Raw genomic sequence first — 20,859 nt, forward strand, 5'->3', positions numbered from 1 at the left:
GGCAGGACAGGAATAAAGATGCAGATGTAGAGAATGGACTTGAGGACACGGGGAGGGGGAAGGGTAAGCTGGGAAGAAGTGAGAGAGTGGCATGGACATATATACACTACCAAATGTAAAACAGATAGCTAGTGGGAAGCAGCTGCATAGCACAGGGAGATCAGCTCGGTGCTTTGTGACCACCTAGAGGGGTGGGATAGGGAGAGTGGGAGGGAGACGCAAGAGAGAGGGGATATGGGGATATATGTATATGTAAAACTGATTCACTTTGTTATAAAGCAGAAACTAACACACCATTGTAAAGCAATTATACTCCAATAACGATGTTAAAAAAAAAAGAAAAAAATGTAAGGAGGAAGAAGTCAAAGAATCAGAACAACATCTCACATTATTCAGTATTGTCTTACCTTCTCTAGCTTCATATACATTAACTTGGAAATTCCTCTTGGCAAGGAAGCATGCATTTAATGATCCCACCTAGGAATCAAAGCAATTTTTTTCAAATTTGTATCTGATTCCACAAATACAGGGAATTTTTGCTTGCTAAATGCAACATCATGTGTGGTCATAGCGTCAGTCATTACACTGATTTACTCAATCACTACAGGAAAATACCATTTGCAAAAATAATGGGATTAACTCAACATTAAGCGGTATAATTTTCAAGGAAGTTTTGGTTTTTCTTTTTTTTTTACTTTTTTATGATGAGATATAACTTTCATACAGAACAATCATAAACCATGTGTACTGTTTACAGAATAATTAGAAAGCAAACACCCATATAGCCACTCTGATCAAAAAGTAGAACATTGCCAATCTCCTATATCTCTCCCAAACTCCTCCCCGGTTACAATCCCCAAACTTTCACCTAGAGGTAAACGTTCTGACTTTTGTGATAACCAATCTTTGTTTCTTTATATTTTTACCACTTACGTATACCTCCCTAGGCAATATAATTTAATTTTGTCTGCTTTTGAATCAGATAATTAGAATCACACTTGTGTATTTTTTTTGCAGATGTTTCTTTAACTCAATAATATGCTGATGAGATCCATCCATATGATCTCGCATAAAATCCATTTTCATTACTGTATGATTCTTCATTATGTGAAATCTCACAGACTATTTAACCATTTTACTGTTGAAGGACATTTGAGTTGTTTCTGTCCTGAGAATATTATTTTTTCCAGTTTTATTGAGATCTAATCGATATATAAATTGTATAAATTTAAGGTATACAGCGTAATGCTTTGATATATGTGTATATTGTGAATTGATGGCCTGGGTTAATTAACAATGCTGCAAAGAACATTTCTGTACATGTGTCCTGGCACACATGTGCATGATTTTTCTTTAGGGTTTTATGCACAGAAGTGGAATCCCTGGTCAAAGGTTTATGTATCTTCACCTTTATTATGCCAAACTGTTTCAAAATTTTATACTAATGTGTTTTCCTACCAGCAGCTTCTGAGAGTTCGTCTTTGTTGCCAGCATTTGGTGGTCTCAAACTTTTAAACATAGTAGTGGTTGGGTAAGGTGAGGAGGAGTATAGGTTTAATTTACATAAATAAATAGTTATTAATAAAGAGATTGAACACTTTTTCGTATATTGATTACCTATTTGCATCCCCTCTCTTGTAAAGTGTCTGTCTTGCCCATTTTCGGTTGAGTAGTCTGTTTTTTCTTCTACCGATCATTTGAGCTATTCAGAGATCTGAGTACAGGGTCTGTCATTTTTAAATGTTGCAAATACCTTCTTCCATTCTGTGGCTTGCTTTTTAAACTATATACTATCTTTAATGATGAGAATCTATTTTAATGTAGTCACATTTAAGAATCTTTTACATTATCGTTAATGCATTTGGTATCCTGCTTAAGAAATCTTTCCCTACTTTGAGATTATAACAACGTTTTTGTATATTGTCTTCTCAAAGCTTTATAGCGTTGCCCTCCTAAATAGCTTTATATAGGTTGCAGTGATTAATGCCTCACCACTAGCAACTTAAATTTAAGAATGCCATCTATATTTAATTATCACACTCGAATTTTCAGCAGCATTCAATACTGTTAACTAACCTTTCTTCTTGAAACACTAAATTTCCTTCATTTTCTGTTTTTTTCCATACATCTCTGGCCATTGCCTCTTTCTGTCTTTCACCCTTGCAAAGAAGGACAATCAAATGTTGGGGCTTCTTAAGCCTCCATCCTGGTCTATCTTCCACATCCATGGTGATGCAAAAACTTACATCTCCCACTCAGATCTCTTTTTTGAGCTCGTGCATATAGATGTTTAATTGATGTACATTTTAAATGTCTCAAAGCACCTCAGAATCAACAGATACAAATTGAAACTTGTGATCCTTGCCCCAAATTGTGTCAGTTCTCTTCACATGGGATGGATGGGATGTCTCAATGAATGACATCTCATCCATCCAGTTGCTCAAACTAGAAATCTAAGAGTCGTCTGTGGCACCTCTCTCTCTCTCATTCCCCACATCCAATCCATTCCAAGTTCTGCCAATTCTACCCTGTAATGTTTCTCCATCTATCCATCTCTTTTCATTTTCACCATTCTGCTGCTAGTTATCATAATCATTGTGCTCGATTAATGTCAAGTTTCCTTTTTATTCTACCAGCATTCATCTGACTTCTTGACCATTGATTCTCCACAAGCAGCCATTTGGTGTAATAGTGAAACAGGTCATTTGAACGAAATCTTCTGCTAAGAGAAAAAGAAAGCCCAGGCAGGTGAACTTGGCATTTGGAGCCACACCTAGGGTTATCTACTGATTACAGGGGAGGCAAAGAATTTCAACAGAATTTTTGATAGATTCATGAAGTTAGAGGGACAAAATCTGGAGTTTAGGACATGTACCCCAACCTCCTGTTCAGGAGGGTTTAATAAATGCCCAGGCTTTGGGTTAGGAACCTAAACAGGTATATCTTAGAAGTAGGGTAAACTGGAAATAAATCAATGATCAAAAGGAACAAAGTAGGCTTAGGAATCATGTCTAGCCCTGATTGGATTATGTTCATCTGGGATTGTTGGTAACCACAGCCACCTGACAGAAGTAAACATAATCTTCGCAGAGAAAAATGACATCATTGTAGGCCTAAGATTTTCTCCATAATATTTTTACATTATGGAGATCACATCACTGTTCTGCCCCAGCTTTGCTAGCCTTCTTTCAGCTGCTTGTACTCATCATGCTCTCCCTCACCAAAAGATTTCTGTGGCTAACAATCTTCTTCTCTTTTTCTAGTAAATGACCATTCATTCTCAGGTCTCCACTCAGCTTTACTTCCTTAAGGAAGCCTTCCTCAGCCACTCTAACTACCTCAAACCCCTTCTTATGTGTTCCCATAGTGCTACAGACTTTTTCTTTGAGAAATGTTAAGGGTTGAATTGTGACACCCCCAAATTCATATGATGAAGTCTTAACCCCAGTAACTCAGTGTGACCTTATTTGGAGACAAGGTATTTACAGAAGAAATTAAGTTAAAATGGGGTCACTAGGGTGCCCCCAAATCCAATATGATGGGAGTCCTTATAAAAAGGGGGATTTGGATACTGAAACACTCATAGAGGGAAGATGATGTGAAGAGACACAGGGAGAAGACGTCCATCTACAAGCCAAGGAGAGAGACCCGGAACAGATCTTTCTCTCACATCCCTCAGAAGGAGCCAACCCTCCTGACACCTTGATTTTAGGCTTCTAGCCTCCAGAACTGTGAAACAATGAATATTTATTTTTTAAACCACTTGTTTGTGGTATTCTGTTACAGCAGCCCTAGGAAACTAATACAAAGTGCTTATCACAATTAAAAGTTTACATCCTTAGGGTGATTCTGTAATCAATATCTGTCTACCCCACTAAGCTGCAAACTGTTTTTGCTCACCATTTTATCCCTGCCCAAAACCATTGTGTTTGCAACATAATCAGTACCTGGTCAATATTTGTTGAATGTATAAATGAATGGTAGAGATTACATTTTTAAATAAAATTTGTAACCAAACCAAACCAAATTATATTGAGCATCTGTTATGCATGATTTAATCTGCTAGATTTTAGGGATCTAAAGATTGTCAAGCCAAGTACTCAGGCCCACTGACACCTAATTTAGTTCAGGTGTCAATCTAGTTCAATCTAGTTTAATCTAGTTCAAGAAGAGACAAACATATAAACTAATCAATGTTTAGTAGATTTTATATAAAAATTTTGCCGATCCCCCACAGTATCTGGATTTCATATATGGGTTGGTTAAAAATATATATAATAAATTTAATCATAAAACATTTATATATAATTTTTAAATAATTATATGTTTTAGTCATATAATTTTATTCCATTTACCCAATGTTTCGTGCATATAGATTGAGATACCTTTCCCTGCAAAATAATTCTCAGCCCAGAGGTGGAAATCAATGTTAAAAGAAAGAAAAAAAAAGGACTAAAGGAAATCTTACAGAACATACAAGAAAGGGATTAATTTTGCCTTAAGGGATCTAGCAGATTGTATTTTTCAAAGATGGTCATAACAATACCCCTTCTGTTATTTGATCTCAACACTCCTTCAGCAAGAAGTGGAGTTTATTTCTTCACTTTCTTGAATCCAGGAGGGCCTGTGATAGCCTTGATCAATAAAATGCAGTAGAAGCGACACCTGAGCCATTTCCAGGCATAGTCCTTAGCTGGCCTGGAAGCTTCTGCTTCCTGCCTTTTGGAAGCCAGTGATCATATAAGAAGAGTACCTATCTGGAGGCTGTTATGTGTGAGAAACCCAAGCCACATGGACAGTACCCATGCAGTTGCTCTCGTTAAGAGCCTCAGCGGAGCGTTTCACTCATCAACAACCAACACAAACTGCCAGCCATGGGAGTGCGCCATCTTGGACATGCAGCTTAGTCAAGTCTTCAGATGACTGCAGCCCCAGGTACATGGCAGAACACCCACAGAACTGTGAGGCGTAATAATAGACTGTTGTTTTAGGCCACTAAGTTTTGGGGTAGTTTGTTACACAGCAATAGATAGCCAGAACAAAGGGATTGGTAAAAGCTTACTGGAGAAGACTATGTTTCAGTTGAGTTGAAGAATGAAACTATTTTGACATGTAGAGAAGAAGCAAATTGATAAAGAGTATGAATCCTTTGGAATTTTAAAAACAACTTTCAAGAGATATAGAAAAATGATTATTTGAAAAATATTTATTGATTCCTAAGTATTACAAGAATCTTTGTTAGGCATTAAAAGTGATCCAAAGATAATACATAATGGCTGCCCCAAGGGAGTTCACAGTCTTGGCTGGATCTTCATTTTTTCAAATATTATTCACATATTTATTTAGCACATATATATTGATTTTTTCCTATGTGCCAGCTCTGTGCTAGATGCTAAGGATACAACCAAGAGCAAGATATATCTAGATCTCTCAAGGGGATTACAGTCGATTATAACACAGTGATAAATAGCATGGTGGGGGAAGTACAGCTATGAGAGTACGGAGAAAGGACCCTTAACCCAAATGTAGGGTTACAGAGTAAGATAGGGTATGACTTCTCAGAAAAAAATGAAATCTAACCTAGGACTGAAAGATTGAGCGGGAGTCAGCCAAATCAGTGGGGGTGGGTCAGGAGGAAGAGGGTTCTAAGTAGAAGGAACACATGATAAAGGTTAAAAATAACTACTAGAAAGAATAAAACAGAAATCCAATTAAAGAAACAATAATAATAATGTACAAATCCAACAAGAAGTTGTTATGTATCATTCATTCATTGCTCTAACTCATTTAATCTTCTCTGCAGCCATATGAAGTAGATACTTTATTATCTTGTTTTACAGATATGGAAATTGAGGCATAGAGAAGTTAAGTGGCTCACCTAAGGTAACACAGCTAGTGAGTGCTGGAGTTGGTATCAAGATTCAAATGGATCCAATCTGTCTCCAGAACATAGGCTCTTAATCAATAAAGTAGAAGTATGGGTGAATAGCATACAGTTGAAGATTGAGACCATGAATTAAGAGTGGCCCCAAGATTTGAGGTTTTGTTATATTTTTTTCATTGTAGCACTGAACAGCTTGGATTCTATGGAGAGGAAGAAAACCACTGGAATCAAGCAGAGTGGGATCCATCCATTTGGATGGAATAGAAAGCAAGGAGTTGAAGTATTATTTGGATTGATGAACAGTAACAAGTTGGATGGGATGAAAGGAAAACAGAGAGGACTGATAAATGGGGGGAGTCGGAGTTCCCTGTGAAGAATAGATGTAGGAGAAGCAACTGAATGAGAGAGCTAGTAAGTTAGGAGGCTTTGAACAGAGAGTCCTAAATCCAACACTATTATCGTAGATGAGGCACTTCTGTGGAATGACAAGGTCGAGGTCCAGGATGACTTGGAGACTGAAGTACGGTGGAGGTGGAAGGGATTGAAAGCACAGAATTCTAGGAACTAACAGGCTAGGGAATTGGTTGGGTCAGCAATGTAAACTTTGATAGTCACTCAGTGTGATGTCAGGGCTGGGGTATAGAAAAAAGATTATGAAGTCTTCAATGTTGGGTAGAAGTGGCCTAGAGGTTGATTGACGACAACAGTGAGGGGACAGAGGTGATATAAGTAGTATAAGTAACCTCAAATGATTTGCACATAAAAATGGAGACAGGGCTGGAAGTTTCGGTGTAGAGTAAGGGTACCATGGCAACTCCCAATCTTGAGATACTTGAGCTGTGGGAGAAGGCTGCAAGAGAGCTGCTGTCCTCAGGTTTAAGCTAAGGCCAGGAGTCTGAGGGGAAATACAATAAGTAAAGCGAAAACACTGGAAATTTTGCCTACCTAAAAACAGATCCAGTGGGCTCTGTGGAAGATTTTGGAAGGGAAGGGAGAAAAGAGAAGTTCAGCAGGGAGACAGGAATCACAGATATGGATGAGGGTACACCTGCGAGGGCACACTTAACTAGAGGAGCTCTGAGATGTGAGGCTGCTGGGTTCTCAGCCGCCCCCAGTGGATGTGGGGATTAAGGAGAGGGGCTTGCACCTGGGCAGTGTTTAGGGGACCTATTAGTACAATTGTAGGCACAGGAGGACCTGAGTCCTCTTCTACTATTTACTCCACATGAGTTTTTTTTCCTCCGCTCCAAGGCAACTTAGCATCTAAGCACTTAGATATTCTTTTTCTTAATAATCTGATGGTTCAGGGCTTGTGTCTCCTATCACCATGGATACTGCAGCCACCTAACTTTCTTCATGTTATTCAATTTCTGTAGACTGTGATGGTTATTTTGTAGTCAGTCCCTATTTAAACCATTAAGTGTGTGGAAAGTTTAAAAATTTAATTTTGCAAAGCAATTCACATATTTAATATCCTGAAAGGCCAACCAAGAAATCCATGTTGAATTATTTTGTTAAATAAATATACCAGAGGTAAGGGGTGGTAAGTAGGCAGAACACAGAGGATTTTTAGGACATTGAAAATACTCTGTATGATACCCTAATTTTATACATTTATCCAAACCCACAGAATGTACAACACCAAGAGTGAACAAGGTAAACTATGAAATTTGAGTGATAATGATGTATCAATGTAGGTTCATCAACTGCAACAAATATACCATTCTAGTGGGGGTGGTTGATAATGGGGCCAGAGGTATATGGTAAATCTCTGTATTCCCCTTAATTTTGCTGTGAACCTTAAACTGTTCTAAAAAATACAGTCATAATAAGTAAGTAAGGACTTCCCTGGTGGTCCAGTGGTGAAGAATCTGCCTGCCAATGCAGGGGACACAGGTTCGATCCCTGGTCCAAGAAGATCCCACATGCTGCAGGGCAACTAAGCCCATGCACCACAACTACTGAAGCCTGCGGCTCTAGAGTCCGTGCTCCGCAACAAGGGAAGCCACCACAATGAGAAGCCCGAGAACCGCAACAAAGAGTAGCCCTCACTCACCGCAGCTGGAGATAGCCCGTGTGCAGCAACGAAGAGCCAGTGCAGCCAAACAAAAAAAAAGTAAGTAAATAAATAAATAAGCAAACCATTTTTTCCTGTGTAGCCACTACTTAAATTGAGAGCACATTACTTGCTAACATTTGGTGTGTCTGAAGAGATCATTACAAATTGCTTCCCTCTTAATCCCTCAGTCTGAAGTGACTTCACCTTGTATTGTCATCATTTTCTCATCAGTGATCAAGCTATCTCAGCTGACAGTATATGACTTGGTGCTTGGCATAAAAAACTGTGTGTCTTAATATCTTTTTCATGCCTTTCTTCACACCTTTCCAGCAAGGCCCTGGACTCTTTTGTGTTTCACTAATCACAGCTCCTTTGATCTTCTTTTTTTTTTTCTCAGTACGCGGGCCTCTCACTATTGTGGCCTCTCCCATTGCGGAGCACAGGCTCCAGACGCACAGGCTCAGCGGCCATGGCTCATGGACCCAGCCGCTCCATGGCATGTGGTATCTTCCCGGACCGGGGCACGAACCCGTGTCCCCTGCATCGGTAGGCGGACTCTCAACCACTGCGCCACCAGGGAAGCCCTCCTTTGATCTTCTTAATTCCCTTTTTTCCTCCCCTGATTTCTTCCAGCTTATGAAAAGTTGCCTGCCTATCTTCCTTTCACGTGTGTGTTAAAGAATATCTAGTAAGGGCAACAGTAGTAAGTTGTATCAAGGAAAAGAAAAACTGTAAGCTAACTAAAGTTCATACAATAAAATAAATTTCTTCCAAAGGCTAAATTGCTCTATAGCATTAGGGAAAAAAACAGAAAGGCTAGATAGAATAAGTCTCACTGAAGGAAAAGAGAAAGGTTTGTGAAACTCCTCTTTCTTTCACAGTATTATAATCATAACTGCTTCTTTTATGTTTGTGGAAAGCAGGACAGGGGAAGGATATTGATCAGGAGACCAACTGGGTCAGGAAAGTTGGAATGAGGCTAGAGGAAGTAATTTAGAAATGAGTTTTTCTTACTGGGAAAACAGACCAGGGAGAAGGACAGTAGGATACACAAGCCACGATCTAAACAATGAAAGATCAGTGAACCTAATATAGGGAAATGGTATAACCAAGCAGGACTCTTTAGGGCCTTCCCAGGGCATGCCCTTCCGCCATGTCCTCTGCTTTAGCTGTTCTCTGAAGTACCTAGATAATAGTATCTGATGCACATTTCCTGAGTTGTTTTACAGATGTGAACCCCTCCCCCCCACCAAATGGAAGGTGTTAACTACTTGGTGACCATGAGCACATAGCCCCCACACCTCCTGAAGCCTAAGGATTGATAATGTTAACCCCTGTGACACTGCTCTGTTACCTCACTATCAACGAACCAGAGAATTGTGCATGAGCTGATCACATACCCTGCGATACCCACCCCTCACCTGGCCTTTAAAAATGCTTTGCTGAAACCCTTCAGGGAGTTCTGGGTTTTCTGGGCACGAGCCACCGTCTCCTGGCATGGCCCTGCAATAAATCTTCCTCTGCTCCAAACTCCAACATTTTGGTTTGTTTGGCCTCACTGTGTGTCAGGCAGATGAACTTGCCTTTGGTGACAATGACAGAAAAGTGGAGAAACTGAGACTCAGAAGCAAAAACTCCATTCATCTGTTTCCTGGGAATTCAACTTGAATTATAGAGTAAATGAGCTGTAACAAATGATGTACAAACAAGAGTCTCAGTGACTGGGTTCAGAACAGGCTCAGTTCCAAGCCAATGGTGGGCCAATGGTCTACTTTCATGGGTTTGTTATGTTACTTTTCTTTGACCAAAATTTGATTCCAGGATCTTGGGAGATGAAGCTGGCTCAGGTGGAGATTCTCCTTCAATCCTTTCTAAGGTTGGAAGTGTTGATCCCTACCTGTCTAACACTTCTTGTGTTTACCAATTGAGCGTGTATAAATGGTTCCTCATGAGGTAGAAGGAAAAGAAGGAACCTCAGGTGATATGGACACAATAGGGTTAAATATAATCTTGGTTCATGAAAATATCAAGGGCTAGAGAGGATGAGGGCCAATAGGATCTCTTATGCATTGCTTGCAATGATCTCAAGTTGAGTATTCACATAACTGACAAATCAGCAATTCCTCTTCAAGGCATATAGCCAAGAGAAACTCCAGGAGACACATGCCAGGATATCCAGAGCCACAGTTTTCATAACTAAAAATAAACAAAATACTGGAAGCAGCCTAAATAGCCATCACAGAGGTATGGACAAATAAATTATGTTATATTTACACAATAAAATACTACAATATGAATATATTAGTAACACTACAAGTAAAAAGAACATGTCCCAGATGACTTCATACTGCGTGATGCTCATATAATAAAGACAACTACAACTAAACCACAGATACATGTATATAACAATTTTTAGAAGTATATATTTTATAGAATTTTTTTTTTTTTTTTTTTGCAGTACGTGGGCCTCTTAATGTTGTGGCCTCTCCCATTGCAGAGCACAGGCTCCGGACGCGCAGGCCCAGCGGCCACGGCCCACGGGCCCAGCCACTCCGCAGCACGTGGGATCCTCCCGGACCAGGGCACGAACCCGCGCCCCCCGCATTGGCAGGCGGACTCTCAACCACTGTGCCACCAGGGAAGCACCAGAAGTATATATTTTTAGGAGCATATTATTTATGTGTGTATATATATGATCAGCGTATATCATATATACATAAAACTTTTATATGTATAAAATCAAGAGAATGATAAACACGAGATTCAGGCCCATGTAATGGGTGGGAGAGAAGCTCAGAGGCTGTTATAAGTCATTCAATGTATCAATTCCAGGTTGAGTGGTGAGTTCAAAAGTACTGCTGCTTATTATTATTAATAAACACACAAAAGAATAAACAAAAATGCCTTCTCCAAGACCAGTCATAATAAGGTGTCCAATTCTATATAACTAAGGTTTGAATAAAATTAAAAGAAAAAATATTGGTAGATGTTACATAAATTCAACTAGAAGGATTAGTAACATGGCTAATAAAGTACTTTTCAGACTCTAACTTTATTTCTCCTTCTTACTTTGTGTAAAATGCACTTAATCAGGAATGAAATGCCTTCTTTAGTTGTTACACAGGCAAAAAGGCTAGCAAGACATAAAGATATAAATGCAAAGGAAAATGTGTGTACATCATTCTGAGCACACCACAAACTCTCGGTTAAGGCACAGCTGGTTCCTGTAAATCAATAGGGGAGGAGGGTGGTGAGAGGAGAGAAGAAACTAGGCAGGGTTAGACTCCTGGGAGCAATCAGCAGTTTTCATGCCAGTTCTCAGAGTTAAGCCTGGACAGAGCTAAGACAGTTTTATTAATGACATGGACAATTATGAAAAATCTCTATATTTCTTTTGAAACACCAATAGTCCACAACAGTAAACAGTTTTGATCATAAAATAATTTGTAAATTAAATGTTTTATTAACAACTGGTCTAGCCTGTTTGCTTAAACAGAGCTCTGATGAGATTCCTGGGTTATGTAATTATGGATTTACCCAATTTATTGTTCTTCCATTTCTCTACTTCCTCTTGTCTTACTTCCTTCTTTAAAGGTCATATGCTTTGACTCACCCTGGCCCATTATATTGATGCTTAACTTACCAATTTAAAAGATAATTTGAAAATTTCTTTTATATAAATGTGAGATAAGCTTCTCAGCATTCAGCAGGTGTGGCTTTTTATAATAGGATTCATTAACTTTCTGCTGATTCCCATGTGACCTCTTCAGCAATGATTGTTCAAGTGTCCAATGATCATGAGAAAACTGTACCTTTTAATTTATAAATGCTGACTTTGACAGGAAGAGGCAACATGATTATAAACACGTCATACCTTTTATGCCTTTTAATATAATGTTTGAAATTAATCTGATAATGTAATGTTAAACATGTGTCAACTATGTTGACACATAGTGTCAACATAATGAAGCATATAAAACTCTCCCTAAGAGTCACAGAGTTTGTTTGTTTATGAGTCTGTCACCAAACAGGCTTTAGTAAAGTCTGTTACTACCTCCTACTCATGAAACTATAGCTTGATCTCTGAAGAATTTGATCTTTGAACATAGCAATGTAATGAGAAGAACAAGACTGTTAACTGTACTTACTCTGAAATAAGCAAATAAAAGTGTCTTCAGGGACTTCCCTGGTGGTCCAGTGGGTAAGACTCTGAGCTCCCAAAGCAGGGGGCCTGTGTTCGATCCCTGGTTGGGGAACTAGATCCCACATGCATGCCACAACTAAGAGTTTGCATGCCACAACTAAGAAGTCCACATGCTGCAACTAAAAAAGATCCCACGTGCCGCAACTAAAGATCCCACATGCCGCAACAAAACATCCCATGTGCCACAACGAAGATCCCTCATGCCACAGCTAAGACCCGGCGCAGCCTAAATAAATAAATAACGAATAAATGTATTTTTAAAAAAGGTCTTCATACTTTGTAACAATTCCATCTGCTAGAATTGTGTGTGTTATGCCATTACCCTTCACTGGGACTACTACAAGTTTTCTAATAACTCTCCCTCCCCCCCAGTCTCTACCTATTTAAGCCATACTTCCACCAGAGCTAGTTATCTTCTAAAATAGAAATCAAATGATGCATTTTCTTTCTTAAAATCCTTTAATGGCTCCTTAGGAAAAAGTCCCAAATTTTCAACATGGCATAAAAGACTTTTACATGGGAACCCAGCCTCTCTCTCCAGCTCATTTTTTGCTATTCCCTTGTACTATCTGTAAGAGGTACACCAAAGTCACCGTATATTTCCTGAATATGCCATGCACTTTTATACTTATGTGCCTTTGAATCTAATGTTCCCTTTGCCTGGACTATTTTTTTCTGCTTTAGCCTTCATTCAAGACTCATGTCCTCTGTGCAATTTCTCTCAGTATCTCTCCTACTCCAAAAGACTTGTCTTTTCTTCTTTAATTCCATGGATGTATATATATATATATATGTGTGTGTGTGTGTGTGTGTGTTTTAACATCTCTCATAATTAACTAAATTAGTTATTTACATTCCTGTCTGACTTTCCCACCAGGCTGTGAGTGCCCAGGGAATAATGATATGTGGTGTATGGCTTGTACTTTATCAATCTTTCTATTTCTGGTACAGACCTGATACTTAGTAAAAAACTTAACATTTTTTAATAAAAAATTAGAAAATACAGATAAACATGAAGAAAAATGTAATCTCCTACAATCTTACCATCAGGGAGAACCGGTGTTATGATTTTCTATGTATGTAAAGCAAACGATATTTCTTTTAAAAATGGTAGCAGGATATATATTTTATTTCATAATTTCCTTTAAAAAATGAATTGTATACTGCGAATATATTTCCAAGTCATAAAATATTTTAAATCATAATACTTGATAGTTGCATTACATTTCATTGTATGCAATGCCCTTATATTTGTACATTTGAGTTATTTTAATTTTTTAGGATTATAAATGATTGCATGGTGCCCACTGAGTTCTTTTGATAAAATCACAGTAATGAAATGGTCCATCAAAGCACAAGTCTTAGTGGCAGGGACCAAACTCTCAGAAACTTCTGAGATCTACACCCTCTTTCTGTCTGCCCCATTGGTTCTTAGGCCTTAGTACCAGGGAGGAATGGAATAAATATAACAGGGTAACAAGAAAGGAGAAAGAAGAAAATCTGAGATAAGTGGAGGAGATGATTTTAATTGCCTGGAGTGTGGGAGGAGTTTGCTGTATTTTCTTTGGTTTTGTTTTTGGAATAGCTGCAAAGTACATGAAAGAGATTGAGAGTGAGTGAGATTTTTAGAAGGTTTTGTTACAGGTTTTGAACATACTCCAGGTTTGGTGTTTTGGGGAGACCACGTTAAAGATTCTAATGCTTTTAATTCCCCTCAGGTTGAAGGACGATCGTTCCTCTAAATGCAGTGCCTTGCTGAGGCTGACTTCGAGAGAGAGAGCTGATGCTGCTTTCCGCAATTCCCCCCTATTTTTAAGACAATCAGCATGTATTTTTTCAAATTGTCTTCCAGAAAAAAGTACCAATTTAGATTATCATCAACAGTGGAGGAGTGCTCTTTTCTCTTTGAGTGGACAGATAGATGAATAGGTGGATGGATAGATGTTTATGGACAGATGGAGAAACAGAGTATTTCGGAACCAATGAAAAGGAAAGCAAAACACGTTCCTTGCAGGGAGTTAATAATACTTTGATCTGTCTAGAGTTACTGGTTCCATTCCAGGTACTGCTCATCAGGTAGCAAATGAAATAAACTCTGAGCAAGGAATTCTGTTTTATGTAGGTGAGAACAGGATTTATGAGGCACCTTAGAAGTCCATCAGGATAGCAAAACAAAAAAAAAATCTCAGAATGTTAGTCTGGTGTGTTAGAGAAATATAGATACTTGAGCGAGATAGCTGAAAGAAAACTTGTTCGGTGGGAGGAAATGAAGCACAAGCAAAATTACAAAAGAGATTGGGGAAAGCTGGTAGAGTGAGATGAAAACTTGTCCCTAGCCATTGAGCAACCACAGGATGATGTCTGTGGTCACAAAAAAAATCCACTCTACTTCTGTTTGTAGAACTTGCTAGATATCAGGGCAGTAATAAAGGTTTTTCATACACACATTTTAGTGCCTGAAGAGCAGAAAATAAGAGTGGAGTGAATAGAGTTTTGTTTATTTTAATATTAATAGAACAACAATAATAATAAAGGTAATTAAGTTATTTACCTGGTTTGTCTCATCAATATTTGCATAAAATAAAAAGTAGACACTTGAACCAACTATATATAGACCTATATATGGAATTACATATAGACCTTGACCAAAGATTATGAAACATTTGATGGTTTATATGTGTCTAGAATATTTATTTTATAGAAAGTAAAAATTCTGGGTGACATTTGATTTCTGTTTTTACGAAGACTACATTGAGAAAAAAGCTAGCGATCTGTGAGTGAGGAAGTATGAAAAAGAAGCAGCATAATGGTAGAATTAAAAGACCTAGGGACCGGCACATATATACAATGGAATATTTCTCAGCCATGAAAGAAACGAAACTGAGTTATTTGTAGTGAGGTGGATGGATCTAGAGACTGTCATACAGAATGAAGTAAGTCAGAAAGAGAAAAACAAATACCGTATGCTAACACATATATATGGAATCTAAAAAAAAAAAAAAGATGGTCCTGAAGAACCTAGGGGCAGGACAGGAATAAAGACGCAGACGTAGAGAATGGACTTGAGGACACGGGGAGCAGTAAGTATAAGCTGGAGAGAAGTGAGAGAGAGGCATGGACTTATATACACTACCAAATGTAAAATAGATAGCTAGTGGGAAGCAGCTGCATAGCACAGGGGGATCAGCTTGGGGCTTTGTGACCACCTAGAGGGGTGGGATAGGGAGGGTGGGAGGGAGACGCAAGAGGGAGGGGATATGGGGATATATGTATACATATAGCTGATTCACTTTGTTATATGGCAGAAACTAACACAACATTGTAAAGCAATTATACTCCAATAAAGATGTTAATAAATAAATAAATAATAAAAACAAAACAAGTAGAAAAAAAAAAGATCTAGGGACCTAGTTTTAGCCCATGATGAAGCAAGCGAGATGCAGAGAGGGTAAGATTTCTTGGGCTTCCAGCTGGTTGCAGCCTCTCCTCCTCCTCTTCACTGTCTTCTGCTCTTTCTGTCCAACTGAGCTGAGTGAAGAGTGAGCTCTGAGGGGAAAGATCCTAGGGAGAAAGGGCAGAAAGCACCATCTAGGGCGAATTTGGTATCAGGACTATATTGAGCCTATAAATCTGTGACAGAATTATCATCTATAGAAGTGAGACACAACCTGTCATAGAATCAAGGTCAAGCAGCTTCAAAGGCAATGACTTGAATACTAGGGGAGAGGGCATAATTAACAACAGTAAGTCATAAAATGCACAAGTCTCCTTACCCTGATGTTTTGAATGACTTTACCCTCTAAATAGCTCTTAATGGAGAAGTTTGCTGGGTCAAACATAGGGAGAATGGAGTGGGGTTGCTTGTCAGCAGGAGAGGCAAAAGAAATGCTTCAATATTGCCCTAAAATACATCTTCAAAGTGTGTGCCAGAACAATGCACACATACTCCAACAGAAGGCTGCAGCTAAGGCTGGAATGCTTAATAGTCCTTTCAGCTAAAACTCTTAAACTTCAGCCAAAAAGTGAGGGCTCAGTAGCTGTAGTTGTCACTGAAATCTCTGGTCATTTTCATCATACCTGTAAACATTGAAAATAGTCACCTCAGAAGCAGCATTTCTGAATACCAAGGATCTGAATACCTACATATCTTAAGGACACATGTGCAGGATAGATGGCCTTTCTTTTGACTTCTCTGGCTTGTCACTTTGGGAAGAAAACACACCTCACTCTAACACAAAGTAAGGCAGCTGGTGTGGCAGTTTTTTCCACTAGGTCAACTTGTTAGAATTGGAAAACTGTAAAACTCCTTCCAGCCTGAAAAGTAGAGATTGTTTTTCAAATTAGTCCTTCAAAGGACTGCATTCCTTATGATTCCATTCTGATGAAAAATATTGTCTTTCTTTTAATTGCCCATAACTTCTAAGAGCATGATCCCCCATTTTGTTCTGAAAGCAAACTCATGCACACAAAATATTTTAGTGTGTTTGACAGTATAAGGCACTGGGATAACCTTCATAAAAGGAAAGGGAGCAGGACCCAAAGATAAGAAAATCTTTAGACTCATGAAGTTAAAAACCTTCTATGGGGAATACACTCTGCATATCTATAACTTTCACAGAATGCAGTCTGTGAGAAAGGCAAGCAAAGCTCTGTGTGTGTTGCAGGGGAAGGGGAGGTAATCACCATTGCAGGGGAAGGGGTTGGGAGCAGTGTTTCCCACGAGAAGGAAGATAACTAAGCCAATAGGGTCATTTTGCTAAATATCCAGATTAACGTTCTTGAAAAACTGTTTTAACATCTTTTTCCGCTCTTCAATAGCTCAACTTCACCAATTTATGACCATGGTTTACAGTTTCTTTCACCTTTAGTTGCTGAGTAAGATTCTTTCATTGATCTATTGTCTCCTTCTGACCTTTTGAACTTGACATGTCTTCAAAGAACAGAAATCAACTGGTTAATCACAGAATCAGATGATCACTATACTAGAGCAAAGACAAATTCTAAGGGTAATCTTTCACTAGACAAGGCACCATTGGGAAAAAAATACGTTCACTATATTCTTTGGACTTCTGAGTAAATGTTCTCAGCTCCGTTGCATTTTTTTCCCCTGGGGCCCAGAGAGAGTCTTTAATGTAGTAGACAGTATAAAGGGTTAGGATCAGTCCATGGGGAGGAAGAGTATGGGAAAGGTGGGGGAAAAAATGCAAGGTGGCTTCCCTGGTGGAGCAGTGGTTGAGAGTCTGCCTGCCCATGCAGGGGACACGGGTTCGTGCCCCGGTCTGGGAAGATCCCACATGCCGCGGAGCGGCTAGGCCCGTGAGCAATGGCCACTGAGCCTGCGCGTCTGGAGCCTGTGCTCTAGCAACGGGAGAGGCCGCAACAGTGAGATGCAAGGAAGTAGATAGGTAAGAAAATAATTTTGTCCTTTATGTATTGAATTTAACCTTCTTGAATTGCTCTATTTAATCAATGTTTATTTTTTCGTAATTTCCTCAATATTCAGACTTCCATCCAATATGAAATTTCTTTTACCTTCATATCATTAAGAAGAGTTTTTCATTCCTCTCATTCATTCATCCATCAAATACTAACTAAATAATGACATTAAGCAATGTTAGGCATGGTTCCAGCCATAAGAGTCTATATCCTAGTTGGAGTAGATATTTAATAAAGAGTTTACCTTTATTTACCAAAAACAAATAAAGTGTATAAGTTCAGATACTGATAAATAATACAAAAAAACAAAAAACAGGGAAAAGATGAGGCCAGGCAGGTAGACAGGCTCAGTTCCTGTAGGGCCTTTGGTAAGGAGTTTGGATTTTATTTTTTTTGTAATGGGAAACCACTGGAAGGTTTTAAGCAAACAGTGATAATTATCACACTAATGATTTAAAAGTGGCTGCTGTGTAACTGCCTGTGGATAAGAGTAGAAGCTGGGAGACCACTTAGGAGGAAATCAGGACTATGGATGAAGGATGATGGCCTGGACTAGGATGTTAGCAATGGCCAGAATTGAAATATATCTTGGATATAGAGCCACCAAGCCTTACTGGTAGAGTGAAAGAGGAATGGGGTTTGCATAAAATGAAAAAAAGAACATGATTCCTAGGCATGGACCTGAGCAATAAGGTAAATAGAATTCCTTTGCAGAGGAATTTTAGTTGCTTGTTAATACACGTGTATTAATTCATGTCTTCTATTTTCTAGCACATGTATGTATGCATGCACAGATAATGACGTGTTTGCATGATGAAGAGTTCAAGTGTTATTCGGGGAGAAATCTGTGGATGATACCCACATTTTTATGCCTTCCAAAATCATATATCCAATCACATATTTGTTATCTCCCCTTGGACTTCTAAGACATTTTAAGATATATCACTGCTGCCACCCTAGTCCAAGTCTTGGACAAACACAACAGCCTCTTAACTGGTGTATCTGGTCTTCTTACAATTTTCCCAACTCTTCTCTACATAACAGCCTAAGGAATCTTAAAATCACAGCTTGCTTTCCTACCTAAAATCTTCCAATGGTTTTCCATTGTGTCTAGGATAAAATCTGTCTGCCTTGCCCTCTAAGATCCTAGGATCTCTGGCTATTTCATTCTCCCCAGCCTCAGCAGCTACTCTTCTCCACTCTCATTCTTTCTGCCTTTCTGTCTGCTCCAAGAAAGTGCCCAGCCCATTATCTATTGCCTCAGTGTTTCTCTTCGGACAGTCGTTCACCTACCCAAGATGCTCTTTCTGTAGCCCTTCGCATGGTCCCTTCCTTCTCATTATTCAGGTCATATGCCTCCCCCTCAGAAAGGCTGCCCCTGAGCACAGTCTAAATGGACACCCGTTAAGACACTACCGCATTACCCTGCTTGCATTTCTTTCATAGTGCTTAGGTCTCACCGAATTTATTTATTCGTTTTCTTCTCCATTGTCTTTCTCCTCCCTGAATGTTCACCACTGTATCCCTAGTACCTAAAACAATGTTAGCACATAGCTGGCACCCAATAAGATTTTGTTGAATACATGAATTCTCCTTTTATGTAAAGTTTAGAAAGGAAAAAACTGGACTGAAGCCTGGTATGAAGTAATAAGAAATGACGACACATGCCACATGTATTGGCCAACACGGCATGTGGTAGCCTTCCTTAGCATTTTGAAATTTAGAACCGGAAAAGTTAGAACTGTCATCGTACTTTGGGGAAAACACAAGAAAGGAGGCAAAACAAAAGTCAGAATTAGTACAAACTGTATAACTCTATGTGCGATATAAAATATACTGATCTATATACAACCCAGAACAGTGTCTGGCACATATTAGGCCCTTAATAAATTTTTGTTGAGTAAATGAATGAATGAGCTAAAGGCCTGCAAATCATTAGACCAAAAGCAAAACCAAAATGATTAAACTTTAACTAATGGGGATATTTTTACTCCAAAATAGGAGTTCTGCTAAGGGAGGGGAAATACAGTTTAGCTGAGGCAGTCCCACGTTAAGCAGAGCTAGCTTTCATATAATAACGACAGAGCAGAGGAGAGCCCCCTCCTACATCTTGCTAAATGTGGGCCATCTCAGCCCCTTCATCTCACCGGCTCTGTGAGAGAGGAGGCCTAACTTCACCACCCTAGGACCAGCTCCACTGCGCCAGCCAAATAAGGTGACTAAACAGGTTTTACTCCCAAGTACTCAGATAACTAGTGAACATTCAACATGATAGTTTTGCATTAACTTCATGTTTCTTGACCCTTTTATTCTTATTAGACAGTATAAACTGAGTTATTAACCAAAGTGGGGCAAATGTTTTGATTAAAATGACTATTTACACTAATAATCTGTTTTTAAAGAGTAGCCAATTTGGAGATTAATCAAATTCGATTTGCTTTATTTTCTATTTTTAAAAATGCTGTACTGAAAAAGCAGGGGAAAACAGACACTTTTGTATTTAATGGAAATAAAATCGCTTTTCTAGAAAAGAGCAAACTAAACTAATACCACATTTTAAAAGGTGTATTTAAATATCAGAAAAGTTTCAAAAGAAAGTGAACAATCCTTACAAATGATTAGTAATAATCATTAAAATACGTGAAATAGGTAAGGAAGATTAGAGGTACAAACTTCCACTTACAAGATAAATGAACTGTACATCGTGAGGAATATAGTCAATAATTATATAGTATCTCTGTATGACAACAAACACGTGGTCAAAAAGTACAAACTTGCAGTTATAATGTAAATAAGCACTACGGGTATAATGTACAACATGTAATTAATACTGCTATATATTATATGTGAAAGTTAAGAAAGTAAATCCTAAGAGTTCTCATCACAGGAGAAGATCTTTTTCTTTTATTTTGTATCTGTATGAGATGAGGGATAATGTTCACTAAACTTATTGCAGCAATCATCTTATGATGTATATAAGTCAAATCATTATGCCGTACACTTTAAACTTATATAGTGTTGTATGTCAATTATACCTCAATAAAACTGGAAGAAAAAAATTAAAGAAGTTAATCTCTGATAAACAAATAAAAAAGAGTAATGATAATTAATATAATACTGCTAACAGGAATAATATATCCAAAGAGATTCTTACCAAGCCACCACCAATGACAGCTATAGTTTTCCTTTGAATATCAGAAGAATCCATCACTGCCAAAGTGGTTTCCATAATTTTTGCTGGTCTTGTCACGGAGAAGACTGTCTCCTGCACACTGA

General features: G+C 38.5%; 1 protein-coding gene across 1 annotated transcript in view; it reads right to left on the reverse strand.

The window, feature by feature from the left end:
- KMO (kynurenine 3-monooxygenase) overlaps positions 1 to 20,859 on the reverse strand; it is a 59,043-nt gene that overhangs the window by 34,707 nt on the left and 3,477 nt on the right. Inside the window, 2 exon segments of the mRNA XM_022579445.2 lie at positions 408 to 477; positions 20,738 to 20,857. Of these exon segments, the coding sequence (XP_022435153.2) occupies positions 408 to 477; positions 20,738 to 20,857 (190 nt within the window).

This window comes from Delphinapterus leucas, chromosome 1, assembly GCF_059928025.1.
Source record: "Delphinapterus leucas isolate spDelLeu-1000000601 "Yukka" chromosome 1, BTC_Dleu_Yukka2, whole genome shotgun sequence".
Taxonomy (NCBI): Eukaryota; Metazoa; Chordata; class Mammalia; order Artiodactyla; family Monodontidae; genus Delphinapterus; species Delphinapterus leucas.